The sequence below is a fragment of the Andrena cerasifolii genome, chromosome 7 (genome assembly GCF_050908995.1).
Source record: "Andrena cerasifolii isolate SP2316 chromosome 7, iyAndCera1_principal, whole genome shotgun sequence".
In the NCBI taxonomy this organism is placed as follows: domain Eukaryota; kingdom Metazoa; phylum Arthropoda; class Insecta; order Hymenoptera; family Andrenidae; genus Andrena; species Andrena cerasifolii.
In genome coordinates, this window is record NC_135124.1 from 251,197 (window position 1) to 264,856 (window position 13,660).

General features: G+C 41.8%; 4 protein-coding genes across 4 annotated transcripts in view; 3 read left to right on the forward strand and 1 right to left on the reverse strand.

Annotated features, from left to right (window-relative positions):
* The window catches only part of Cow (Proteoglycan Cow), a 1,009,917-nt gene that overhangs the window by 115,073 nt on the left and 881,184 nt on the right, over positions 1 to 13,660 (reverse strand). The window lies entirely within an intron of this gene.
* On the forward strand, positions 2,986 to 4,494 carry LOC143371246 (uncharacterized). The gene is given in 3 exon segments (XM_076816208.1): positions 2,986 to 3,460; positions 3,463 to 3,893; positions 4,259 to 4,494. Coding segments are annotated over 2 exon segments (894 nt in total). The 3' UTR covers positions 3,882 to 3,893; positions 4,259 to 4,494.
* LOC143371588 (uncharacterized) lies at positions 7,716 to 10,243 on the forward strand. Its single transcript, XM_076816900.1, has 3 exons — positions 7,716 to 8,528; positions 8,600 to 9,342; positions 10,056 to 10,243. Exons 1-3 carry the CDS (start codon positions 7,843 to 7,845, stop codon positions 10,241 to 10,243), a joined length of 1,617 nt encoding a protein of 538 aa, XP_076673015.1. The 5' UTR covers positions 7,716 to 7,842.
* LOC143371155 (uncharacterized) lies at positions 11,393 to 12,670 on the forward strand. Its single transcript, XM_076816105.1, has one exon. The coding sequence runs from the start codon at positions 11,426 to 11,428 to the stop codon at positions 12,668 to 12,670; it is 1,245 nt and encodes a 414-aa protein (XP_076672220.1). The 5' UTR covers positions 11,393 to 11,425.

A 13,660-nucleotide genomic window follows, 5' to 3' on the forward strand; every position in this document is an offset into this window, starting at 1 on the left:
CATTATTTTTAATTACCTTTTGCCATTTTTCTGGTAGCTTACGAATATCACTGCGATAGAAATTCGGTTGCTTTATACCGATTATGTAAATCCAGTCTGAAAGAATTTATTCATACACCTATTATTATTGTTTAAATTTAGTTATGTTGGCCGTGATTACACTACGGATTTTTACCTCAATAATGAATTATGATCACTTGTCGTACATTTCTTGTTACATTACCTTTTCGTTTATGCCTTATTTGAAAACGAAATTTGCGTATTTCTTGTCCTCACACTTCAAACAATTATTATTTAAGATTCTGCTTTAAAAAAAAACTGTGTAACGTGGTTTCCTTCTATGCATGCCGAGTTGCTTGTTCGTACCTTCGTAGTACAAGCGCAGCCGCCTACCGCGTAGCCAACGCTACAACGGGAGCTCGGGCGGAAGGCCCGTGCTCTGATTGGTCGGGGGTTTTTGTTAATATCTCGTTAACGAAGCTTCGGACAATATTTTCGCTAAGGAAAAATTTGTTTCAAATCACCCCCTGAGTCACCCCTTTCAAGGAACTCCGACATTTTTGGGACACCTTGTATCTCCAATACGTTAGGAAATATCCAGCTGTTTACTTTTCCCGTGGACGTCCTGTATAATGAACTAAAATATAAAATATATGGCGGAGATGGCGACGATTTAAGGCAATATTGAAGATTGCACAATAATATTGAACGTCTACAGGCCGCTTTAGAAGTGCCATGAAATACGCAGAATCTGTGAGCAGTACCGTGCCGAGTCGTGTCGGGCGCTTGCCGTAAACACTCTTTTCTGAATACAACTCGGCGTAATCTTGCCCCCCCCCCCCCCCATCCCACCATATCTTTGTGTTGGAGTTACCCAAAAACTTGAAACTTGACTTAAACCTAATACTTCGCAAACGGAACTTAACCTCCAAATTTCACATTTCGATCTTTTTTAGTTACTTCAACTTTGGCAGAAAGGTACTGTTTGGGATACAATAAAAGGAAACATTAAAAAATCTGGAAAAATTCGAAGAAATTCGATATCTCTGGAACCACTGAACCCATAACCATGAAATTTTTTAGGCATGTTCCTCTTAGCCCCCCGGTGCTCGCTGAGAAATTTTAAAAAAATCTCGCCATCCTATTACCGAAAGACGATACATGAAAGTTTTGCCCCCGCGCGCGCGACGCATGTTTCGGTCCTGACGATGACGCCATAACACAGTCACAGCACGGAGCCCCCCACTCCGCAAAAATCGCACGATCCTCTCACACGGGCTCAGATGTACGTACCGCTCGGAATTTTCCACAGTAATTCATTGAAAGCCACCGAGAAGGACCAATAGGGGTAGGGAGTGGGCTATTCGAAAAACAGTGGCTGATGTCCAACAAGAACCCGTAGCTATGAAAAGAAGGGTAACTTACAAAAAAAAAGTGAAATTCCATCAAAAACATTTCATATAAAAAATGGAACCGAGTCTCATGACTCTTTATCCATAAAAAGTTGTGAGATGTCATGTATAGCCAAGTCTAGCTCTCTCATTAAGGGAGGATCCTGGTGTAAAAATCGATTTTTTTGCTTCAATCTATAGTACTACTTCCATAGAGTATATTCCGAAAGTTGCAATTGGAAATTCGAAGTTTTAAGGGCCCCATAGCCCATTTCTTGCGCGCAGGTATATGAGCGCGGAGGGGAGCGCCACGCGCACAGCGACTTTTGTGTCAGGACCCATCGCTCGGCCTGCGCTGCCACAATAGCTAAGCAGATCTACTCTTGAACCATTATGTGAGTCATTGTATACCTGCTAAAAGGTATATTTGTAGTTTAGGTAACACAAATGTATTTACTATTAGCTGTGCGGTGACGAATTACTGAAGTTCGTTCATGACTCTGACGCGTTATCAAAAGGGTACTAGGTTTGTATCACAACAGCTACGTCATCGTGGATGCGCCACCACGGATGCATCACTCTGTACCCCACCACCAAAAATTGGTACATATAATAGGACCCCAAAAACAAGACCCGTCAGTTCCAAACCGTGACAATTAGCGAGCAGTCATTATAACTAAGCTATTTACGCGCAGCAGAGCATTCGAGGATACTCTTGTCGTTTCCTGATTAATTAAGTGTATTTTATTATTAAAGTTAATTGTTTAAAATAAAAGTGCAATTAGTGAACCCGAGGGCTTCCACTTCAGTTCTTCATCTCATAACAACAGACTTGTACATCAAAATGTCCTATCCAAAAAGAAGCAAAGACGACAATACTCGTGCTCGAAGCCTCCAAAGTGAAAGTTTCACTAATCGACCGCGAGTACTTCCGACATTACATGTGCTTCTAAGTTTTCTTATCGAATAATAGAATTCGTAAGCTTTTTTGGTGCGTTGTCAGAGATAGTTATTTGCAAAGACTGTAAAAAAGATGTGAAATTCGAAGAAGAAAAACTTCGGGGCCTCGGATTTAAAGTTGTTGTTTCGTGCCACTGCAGCCGTCGCCTAATTTCATCGGGGCCTTTCATAAATAACGGATATAAAATCAATCGACGAATAGTTTTCGCTATGCGACTTTTGCGACGGGATAAATTTATTCTGCGGCATTATGGATATCGGGAAAGGGCTCAGTAAATCCATGCACGACCTTGTGGTGGGGCATATTCATACAGCCACGAAAACAGTATTCGACAGTTTATGGCAAAAAACAGTACACGAGGAAAAAGAAGAAACCGAGAAAAAAGGAAGATCACCAACAAATTTAAAAATTTCCGGCGATGGCTCGTGGAAAAAACGCGGCTTCACTTCGTTGTTTGGTGTAACAACACTGATTGGCTACTATAGCGGCAAAGTGGTAGATCTCGTTGTCAAAAGCAGCTACTGCCAAGCATGTACGATTTGGCGACAAAAAGAAGACACACAGGAGTATGCCGAATTGTATGAAGAACATAAAGAAGAGTGCTCATCAAACCATGAAGGTTCGGCGGGAAAAATGGAGGTCGACTCTATCACAGAAATGTTTTCTACATCCGAAGAAAAATATGGAGTAAAATACGGAAACTACATCGGAGACGGTGACTCTAAAACATTTAAAGCTGTTTTAGATTTAAAACCATATGGAGATGATTTCCATGTAACAAAAAGTGAATGCGTTTCCCACGTTGAAAAACGAATGGGCAGTCGGCTACGAAACGTGAAGAAAGAAAAGAAACTTGGCGGAAGAGGGAAGCTAACTGACACCCTGATAAAAAAGCTAACGAAATACTACGGATTAGCAATCAGGAGGAATATTGAATCCGCTGATGAAATGGAGAAAGCCATAATGGCAACTTATTTTCACTTATGTTTCACAGATGAAAATCCAAGGCACGATAATTGCCCGGTAGGTGCCGACAGCTGGTGCGGGTATCGTGCCGCTCAGGCCGCAGGTCTAAATTTCAAGCACCCGCCTCCGCTTCATTCAGATGTCAGGACAATATTTTCCCCATTTACCAAAGCCTTTATAATCACGACCTATTAGAAAGATGCTTAGGCGGGCATACACAAAATGCCAATGAAAGCTTTAATGCTACAGTTTGGCGACTAACGCCAAAGCATTTGCACTCGGGCCGAAAAATTATTGAAATCGCCAGCTATATAGCCGCTGGCATATTTAATGAAGGGTATGCTGCTATTTTGAATATATTGGAAACATTAAAAATAACGATCGAACCTCAGTGTAAGTTGTACGCCGACACTTACAAAGCCGAGCGGACGAAGAGGCAGGAGCGCCGCAGCTTATGGGGCAGCAAAGAGGCTCGAATGGCTCGAAGACAATTGCAAATCGAGCAAAACGAGTTGTTCGAGGAAGCGGAAGGAATATTATACGGACCTGGAATAGCAGACTAACAGAAAACAGCAGTAAGTATCCAAAAATCACTTCCTTTTCTACTTTTCTGTATCGAAAACTTTAAACGTGTTTTTCTCGAAACTACTTTCTTACGATTGGCGGGTCAAATAACTCAAAAACTACTTGACTAATCGCCTTGCAATTTTACACACATATAGTTTATTACACGCACTAGTCGATGAACATATAACATAAATAAATTAATTAATTTAAAGCATTTTTATTGCATGAACAAAAATGAATTTTCCAGCAAAAAATCGCGTTTTATTTTCAAAGTGCCGCCATTTTGTTAATTTTCAACTTTTTTCACTTTTCAAGGTCCATCGACAAACTGTGTTCATAAAGAGTAAGAAATATTTCTGTATTTTTATTTCAGATGAGTACAAAAGGAATGAGAGCACCCGCTAATTCAAACGTTCGACGCCGAGACACTGTACATATGCCGTTCTACTTCTGCTTTACAATTTTTTTACAACTAAAAAAAAATATTTTTACATAGTTTAATCAAGAACCAATAAAACCGCATAGCTCCGAATGCGATTTAATAAATATTTTCTTTAAAATAAATTCCCAAAAATTCCTATATTTTCGGTAATCTACACCAGGATCCCCCCTTAACTCTGACACTTTCGCAATTACGTAGTACAAGAATGTGACGGAAGTTGCTTACATTTTCATATTCACGGTTATTAATAAACTATTGCATAAAATAATATTTATACAGGAACTGAACGTATATGTATTTATAGGGTGGACTTAATTTTACATAACATTGTAAGGTGTAATAACTTCCCTGTGCTGCGTATTTGCCAAGTCACAATGTGTTCTTTAACTAAAGATGTAGACTTGGAGTGATTTGTGAACGAAAATGTCGGAGTTAATGAGAGCGGTAGACTCGGCTCTATATGACATCCCACAACTTTTTATGGGTAAAGAGTCGCGAGACTCGGCTCCATTTTTTACATGGAATGTTTTTGATGGGATCTACTTTACTGGTGCCACGTGCCAAGCTGATGTTTACGTGAAGCGAGCACGGCGCGGCGACGACGGGCACGAACACCAGGCCCGGTCATAAACAGGGCCGGTGCAAGGATGGTTGGCGCCTTCATGCAAGAAAATGTTTGGCGCCCCATAATTTTGTATCCCCGCTTTCTATTTAATATGTTTTGCCTTTACGCAGTACGAAAGAAAAATTACAACCACATTTTGTTTCTGTGGGAGCCTTTATTATTAAGCGTGCGGTATAGTTTCTTAGCGTCCCCTTCGGATGGCGCCCTTATGCGGCACATAACTTGCATAATGGGTTACGCCGGCCCTGATCACAAATTAGTCTAGGGTTCTTACGGAATTTTCGCAAACGACGACGAAGGGACTTTCCTGACCGAGGAAAGGCAGTCTTCGAATTACCTTGACTCGTTGCGGAGCTCGCAACGCGAAAGTGCAATATATATTTTAGTGATTCGCAAAATGACAAATATGTAGAATGGACGATATGTAGAATGTAAGTATTAAAATTGTATACTATTAAACATGGCGATTCTCCCGCCTCGCTGAGTTTATTGATTTCAACGCACAAAAATATGTTTGCGTACATTATTCGCTTAAAAGCAACACGTGATACTTTTTAAATATTATTTTCTCTGCAATTATAGACATTTGAAAGATCGAATATTGTACGCACATATTTTTAGCATAGATAATCATCATACCCATTATAAGCGGTTAGAAGAAAAGCGGGAACAAATAAAATTTTCATAAAAAATGGAATATTTCATAGAAACCGTATACTTTGGTGCCAATTCGCAACCTGAAGATAAAGTGCGAGAAAAAAATCCTTTCAAACACAGATTATGGATCACCTTGGGCATCTTTTGGCACCTACGTCAATATTATATTTGAAAAAAAATATATATTTTCGCTCCTCCGTACCGTACTGTCTTGCTTAAATAATTGAGAGCTATCTAAACTGTATATCAATAATAATTTAAATATTGGTTTAAAAAATCATTTTATTAATGAAAACTGTTAAAATGGACTTCAAACAATGAAACAGATATCTTATTTTCGGTTTAACTTCAAAACTATTTAACCGATTTTGACAATTCTTCCTCCATGATCCAAGTTGATTGAAACTTAACTAAACGCAATAGGTTTCATGAAAATCGGTCCAGTAGTTACGGAGAAATTCGCGGACAAATATAATACATACAAACATATACATACATGTCAAAATTAGGACAGTAGGTTCAGATCAGTAAATATAGATTAACTAACAAAATACGAACCCATTTCAAGATCTAAATGCATACAAACATACACACATAGGGGAGACCAGAGCAAAATCGGGATGCCAAGGATAAAAGCTCATAACTTTGACATTATTAGTAGTATAGCTAGGCAGGTTCTAATTCAAATTTGAGTTTCAAGGTCATGATAAGGATTTCCCCCGACCTCGAAATCCAAATTTGAGTTTGAAAATTTTCAAAATTTGTTTTTTGCCGTCGGGCGGCGGCGGATGACGTCATAGAGATGGCGGAGTGGTGGGGGGTATAGCGCGAGAACTGATATCGAATCAATCGATACCGAATCGATATCGAACCGATACCGAAGTGCGTGGAGGGGGAAACCCGCGGGTGAAATCGGTAAGGAGGGAAATATCAAATTTAAGATATTAATATATAACGAAAAACAGAAACTCGGGGCGACGGGGCTCGAACCCAAGACCTCCGCGTTACTGGTCAGCCGCCTAACCAACTCCCCCAAACGCCGGCTCTCTGGCATTAGTCTTTCCCGAATGGGACATATACCGAAACCAACGGAGCGTCACATATGTGACACACGCACACACACACACCATGAGCCGTTGCCAAACGTCAGCGTATAATAATTTATTTTTGTGAGAAATTGTATCGAATGGTGTCGGATGATGTCGAGAAAGATCGGCGTTTTACATACCACGTATTCGGGGGACGGGGGTATGGGGAAAGAGACAGCATTACTTAGTGGTACAATCACGGTTATTTTAAAGCTAAATTCGGGGAGGGAAAGAGAGAGCACTACATAGTGGTACAATTACATTTATTCTAAAGCTAAAATTTTTTCAAAGTGTTTTTCAATCTTCACGTCGCAGCGTATCGCGCGATCACGTGTAATTTGAACCCACCCTGAAGGATAAAGCAGCTGCGCGAGATGACGTCATTTTTGCGATGCGAATGTAATATGCTATTTTTGGAAACGTCATACGTGAGAATCATGGAAAGAATTATGCAGTGTCAGCAGAAACTGTGTCGGGTGATTTTGCGCGCTAATTTGTCGTACGTGTGAATCGTAGAAAGAATTATGCTGTGTCAGCGTAAACTGTCTCGGATGATATCGGGAAGGGTCGGCTTTTTACGTGCAATTTATTGGAGGAAGGAGACACGCAGAAAGAGATAAACAGAGATACCAAACCCATGGTATCAGTCTTAAAAGCGCACTCTAAACTCCACAAAGTCTCAAATCGTTGCGAGGAAAAGACATATTCCATTTACGGCCATGGACGAATTCGCGCAAGTAGAATGTCAATTGTTGGATCAATCTGTGCGATTGATTTCACAGGAAGAATACCTCGCGTGGGATGAACGGTGCAACGAGTGTATCGAATCGTTGGAAGAACACAGCCGAGTGAAACGTCCTCCATTATCGATCGGTGTTCAGCAATCGCTGGTTGCTCGAATCGCGCAGCTCGAAGGACTAAAATATTCGTTGCGCGGACGTTTCGTGCATGAAGGTGCCGGGCATTTAAGCACAGAACTTTTGTGGCGCGAAATAGGCACTGCGTTCAATACCCGCGTATTAACCGGTGCCGTGCTAAATTCCAATTATATCGAGCCGCGCAACTTCCTCCAGGATGCGGAGACCATTGTGTTGGAACATGTACGAGGCGCCTTGAGGAAACATCAGAACCTCAAAGTGAATACTATGTTTAACGGTGAATTTGTGGCGGGGGACAAGCATGCTTGTAAAAGCATCAATACCCGAAACTGTGAACTGTTCGGTACATCCGATCTACAGGAGTGGTACCAACGATGTGTCATCGAACCTACCCTGGCATCGTTGGAAGAGTTCCAGGAACGCGACAGCGGATGGGCACTATCACAAATCCTCAATTTGATCGTCAACGTGAATAAGTACAATCCACTGCGCGCGGGGTGCCACTTCAAGCTGCCGCGGAAAATATTGATGAAGAAAGCGACAATTAGCGTGCGATCCGAGGATAACGCCTGTTTCGCATGGGCAGTAGTCGCAACTCTCCATCCCGCCGAAAGAAATCCTCATCGGCCAAGTTCATATCCACATTATACATTGATGCTAAATCTCCAGGGCATTGAGTTTCCAATGTCTGCGAAGCAAATTGTAAAGTTTGAAGGGTTGAACGACATCTCCATCAACGTCTATAGCTTCGAGGTGAAGAAGAAGACGGAAAAAGGGTTGACAATCTTTCCACTGCATCTCACCAGCCACAAGAGAGATCGGCAGGCAAACCTGCTCTACATGCCAGAACAGGGGGACAGCAATGTGGGACACTTTGTGCTGATGAAGATCTTGTCCCGACTGGTCAGCATGCAGTTGAGAAAGAACAAAGCAAAGAAATTCATCTGTGATCGGTGCGTATATAAAATTATGAAATATTGAAATGTCCCCATGAAAAAAATTAAATAAAAATTTGATTTTATAGGTGCCTGCACTACTTTGGATCCGCTGAGAAGTTGGAGGCCCACACAGTGGATTGCCGAGAGATGAACGACTGCGCCATTCTGCTGCCTAGCCAGGACAACAATTTGCTCAGTTTCGATGGCCACGGCAGGAAGGAACGACTCCCCTTCGTGGTGTACGCCGATCTAGAGTGCATCCTAGAGAAAACGGAGGATGTCCAGAAGGATGCGGGGGAGCACAAATTGTGCATGTACCAGAAACATAAGGTGCACAGTATTGGCTATTATATACATTGCTCGTACGATGCATCGTTATCAGCATATCGATATCATCGCGATGTGGATTGCGTTTCTTGGTTCGTGAAAGAGCTGAAAAATTTTGCGGATTTTGCTAAACCCATCCTGGCCAATAATGTTCCCATGGAAAAGTTGACGAAAGACCAGTGGAGGGCATTTCACAGCGCGAAGCATTGCCACATTTGTGAAAAGCCATTCGAGGCTGATGATAAACGAGTGCGTGATCATTGTCATCTATCCGGACGATTTAGAGGCCCCGCACATTCGAAGTGCAATTTAAATTATAAAAATTCCTTTTACATCCCAATAGTTTTCCATAATTTATCCGGCTATGATTCGCATTTTATTATCGAGGAAATAGCTACTGCTTTCGAAGGCAGCGTTGACGTATTGCCCATAACTAAAGAAAAATATATTTCATTCACGAAAAATGTCGAAGATACGGCTGAAGAATCAGACCAGCGAAATTGTATTAAATTGCGAATCATCAATTCATACAAATTTCTAAATACCAGTCTCGACAAATTAGCATCTTTTCTTAGCGCAGATAAATTGAAAATTTTACGATTCCAATTTGAAACAATTTCCATCGAAGATTTCAATGTATTGACGCGAAAGGGTGCATTTCCGTATTAATATCTTGATTGCGCGAACAAGCTGCAGGATCCATGCTTACCACCGCGCGAGTCATTCTACAGTTCGTTAACGGGTGAGACTGTATCCGAGAGCGATTACGCGCACGCCGAGACTGTCTGGCAGCGTTTCGGGATTACAACCTTGGACGAATACAGCGATTTGTATTTGAAAACAGATGTCTTGTTATTGCCAGATATTTTTGAAAATTTTCGCGAAAGTTGTATCAAGAGTTACGGATTAGATTCCGCGCATTATTATACTTTACCTGGCTTTACATGGGATGCCATGCTAAAGCATACCAAAATTACGTTCGAATTATTCACAGACGTTGATATGGTCATGTTTATCGAACGCGGTGTACGTGGCGGTTTAAGCCAATGTTCCGGAAGATACGCACAAGCCAATAACAAGTACATGCTGTTACGTGCCGGCTACTTTTCACGCGATATTTTCTAAAAATATTGACAATTGATCCGACCATTGAGCGTCATGGAATCCCTCGATCAATTGTCAATGATCTGTGAACCAAAACTCTCTGTAATCTAGCTGGAAGTCTGTCACGCCACGGCATACTTTCCCATACGAAGTTGTCGTATCTTCGAATGCTGCGCGATGTTCTTGGAACACCGGATGCGATAAGGTTCGAAAACCCAAGCACTAAGAGGAACGGTCTGAGGCGACGACGTGGTGGGCCGCGTGTGAAATGCGTGCTCAGCAGTTTGGGTTCTTTGTAAAGTCCCAAGCGCTTGGGCCCTTGCGTTCGTTCGAAGCAGTCAGCTAGCAAGTCGCGTAGTGCGCGGTTGATTCCTCCGAGGGACATATTGCTGTTTGTAAAGATAGTGATTGAGCTGGAGTTCGGAATGATCGTGACACAACGGAAAGACTCAGTCCCCGTAGAGACTCATTTATATAAGTTTTCTTGTTTCAACTACTGTTTATTTTACATATATTAATTAAAACCCAGATTATCTTACGCGAAACTGCTAACACTTAACATTAGTGTATTGTGCGGTGCCCTCTGCTTAAACATCGTGCACCGCAGGCACCCTCCAGATCACATAATAGAGACACACGCACACGCCAGCGAGAGAGAGGGGGAGAGAGAGAGAGAGAGAGAGAGAGAGAGAGAGACAGAGAGAGCGAGAGATTGAGTGTAAGCCGTTCAAAATCTAACAAATCTCTACTAGTGCCGAGTCGGTGAGTGATTCAAGGTATCTATGATATTGTACGGAAGCGATAATTGATTGAACCACTTAGTGGGTTACGGGATTTCCCTCGGTCAACTGTTACCTTCCCTTCGGCGTGTACCGCGTTCTGAAATTTTTCCTATTTCTGTAATATAAATCGCCGACAAAATTACCTCTCTAAACAATTCAAGCGAATGTGCAAAATCGAATACAAACGCGATAATCGATTCAACTACTTAGTGGGTTACGGGATTTTCCCTCGATTAATTATTGCCGATCAATTATTGTCCTTCGTCTGTCGCCAACGTGTAATTGTAACCTCCGAAACAAAACCAACTATTGTTAAAGTTCTACATCATCGCAATCGGACCTTTTATATTGTTTATCGTTGTCAAACCCATGTAAATTCCCCATTTATGTTCCACCTTTAATTTCCCTTTTTCTTATTTTGTAATACATGGTAACATTCACCTTAAATCTGTCTCATATGTTTCGAACCAGTCTCTCCAAAAATGCCACATCCTGATTGGGCAACCTGTATTGGTTGTAGACAAAAGCCGTACCCCGAAACAATCCCGATTTTTCGCGTAATACGTGCAAATTGCTACAATCTTTAATTCGTTAAGCGTTGCGTGAGGAAAATTAGACTCAACCGCTCGGTCGCTTAAAATTTAACGCCCTCACGTAACAATGCCATCTTACGACGCATCGGAACAGTCATCGTACTTGATGTACTTTGACGTGAACAATTTGTATGGATGGGCAATGTGCCAGCCCTTACCATACGCCAAATTTCAATGGGTCGAAGATGTCGCAAATTTTAACGTGTCTTCGATCGCTGTCGATTCGCCCACGGGATACATTCTCGAGGTAGATCTGGAATATCCACAACATCTGCACGACGCTCACGCCGATCTACCGTTCTACCCGACGCGTGCCAAACCACCTGGCAAAAGACAGGACAAGCTACTCGCGACATTATACGATAAGCAGCGTTACGTTATCCATTATCGCAACCTGCAGCAGTGCACGCATCACGGTCTTCGTATTACAAAGATACACCGCGTGCTTCAATTCGCTCTATCTCCCTGGCTCCGCGATTACATCGAACTCAATACACGGTTTAGAACATGCGCGACAAACGACTTTGAAAAAAATTTGTACAAATTGATGATCAACGCGGTATTCGGTAAAACTATGGAAAATGTGCGAAATCACGTAGATGTAAAACTTTTAACACACTGGGATGGGCGATATGGCGCGGAGGCAATGATCGCGAAACCGAATTTCCACAGCAGAAGTGTTTTTTCTGAAAATTTAATCCCCGTTGAAATGCGAAAACTCGAGGTGAAATTCAACAAACCGATATACGTGGGTATGTGCATTCTGGACATATCAAAAATTTGTTTGTACGAATTTCATCACGAGTACATGTCTCCCCAGCACGCTCAAAATTGTAAAATTCTATACACAGACAGTCTCATTTATCATATTCGATGCGATGATATCTACGAGTCCATGAAACGCAATATCGATAGATTCGACACAAGCGATTATCCCATCGAGAATGCATATAATATGCCGCGCTTAAATAAGAAGGTTCCGGGGCTGATGACGGATGAAAATAACGGTGCGATAATGACAGAGTTCGTAGTTCTTAGAGCGAAAATGTATGCACTCCACGTAGACGGTAAAAAAGATACGAAAAAGGCGAAAGGCGTCAAGACCAACGTCATAGCCAGAACGATAACTTTCGACAACTACACGCAGTGTTTGCAAAAGGAGATCGAAATGGTTCGCAGGCAATCGTGCACACGGTCGAAATTGCACAAAGTGTACACAATTTCGGAATTCAAAATCGCTCTAAGTCCATACGACGACAAACGGTATATCGTACTCGATTCAACCGACACGCTGCTCTGGGGACATTATAGAATACTTTTGCGTTTCGAACTCGGCATAATTAGGGTTTAATAGAATAATACAAAAGTACCACAACACGAACGGTAACAACAAGAAATATCTTATACAAAGTTAATGTGGCAATCTCGATGTCTGTTCGCTATCACGTCCGACTCTCGAATCCCAGCTTGACAGGCGATCGATCGGATCGCCTTCTTCTCGCTCGTCTTCTTGTTTCTGTCGCGAGCACCCGTAGGCCCTGGATTCCATCCATAGGGTGTTCGCAACAATACCAATGTAAAATAAAAATTATTGTATTTATTAACTCGTTCTTATAAATAGCGGAAATATTGCATAAAAATAAAATTCTTTGCACATTTATAGAAATTATTATACATATTAACTCGTTCTTATAAATAGTGGAATTATGTAAAATAAAATTGTTCACACATGTATATGTATCATTGTATCTTATTGAATCATGTATCAGGCCGGTCGGTCAAAGCATTTCACCAGGGTCACGGTTTATTACCGTATTGTCCTGCTAGTCGGCGGTAGAGAAGGATTTGTTTTGGGTAATTTATGGCTTAGCTGGTTCCGCCTCGTAGTAGACTTGAACTCAGAGTATCGGAAAACGGAAACAGGAATGGTATGCCTTTTCTTCTTTATAGCAACTCGAAGACTTTCTGTTTCTCTTCTTGTCGGGCCCTTTCGAACCGAAACACGTGGTGTCTGCTGTCTATCTCGAAGCAACAGGTACATTGGCAGTAAAAGGACGGAGCGCGGACTTATGTGAAAGTGTAGGATGGGTCGTTCGTTGCACTTCTGCAAAGCACGTGTGTTTCGAAAATATGCTGGCTTTTTTTTACCTAAAGCCTCTTGTCCTGGTGGGAGTTAACTCATAATGGAACGAGAGAAACTACTTGGGGGTAGAGGAAGTTGCTTGGAAAAAATCCTGTCAGTCAGCTAGCAATCTCGTCCCAGAAATGTTCTCCGCTCAAGAATATTACGCCATGTTCTGGGTGTACGCCCGGAACAACGGGGACCCAAGTGTTACTGTGC

What these genes read in the sequence shown, in the direction of transcription:
- LOC143371155 (XM_076816105.1), top strand. Translation starts at nt 11,426, where the DNA reads ATGTACTTTGACGTGAACAATTTGTATGGATGGGCAATGTGCCAGCCC.
- LOC143371588 (XM_076816900.1), top strand. Translation starts at nt 7,843, where the DNA reads ATGTTTAACGGTGAATTTGTGGCGGGGGACAAGCATGCTTGTAAAAGC. An exon ending in AAGAAATTCATCTGTGATCG is followed by an intron (nt 8,529 to 8,599) that starts GTGCGTATATAA and finishes TTGATTTTATAG; the next exon opens with GTGCCTGCACTACTTTGGAT. An exon ending in AGAATCAGACCAGCGAAATT is followed by an intron (nt 9,343 to 10,055) that starts GTATTAAATTGC and finishes TCTGTAATCTAG; the next exon opens with CTGGAAGTCTGTCACGCCAC.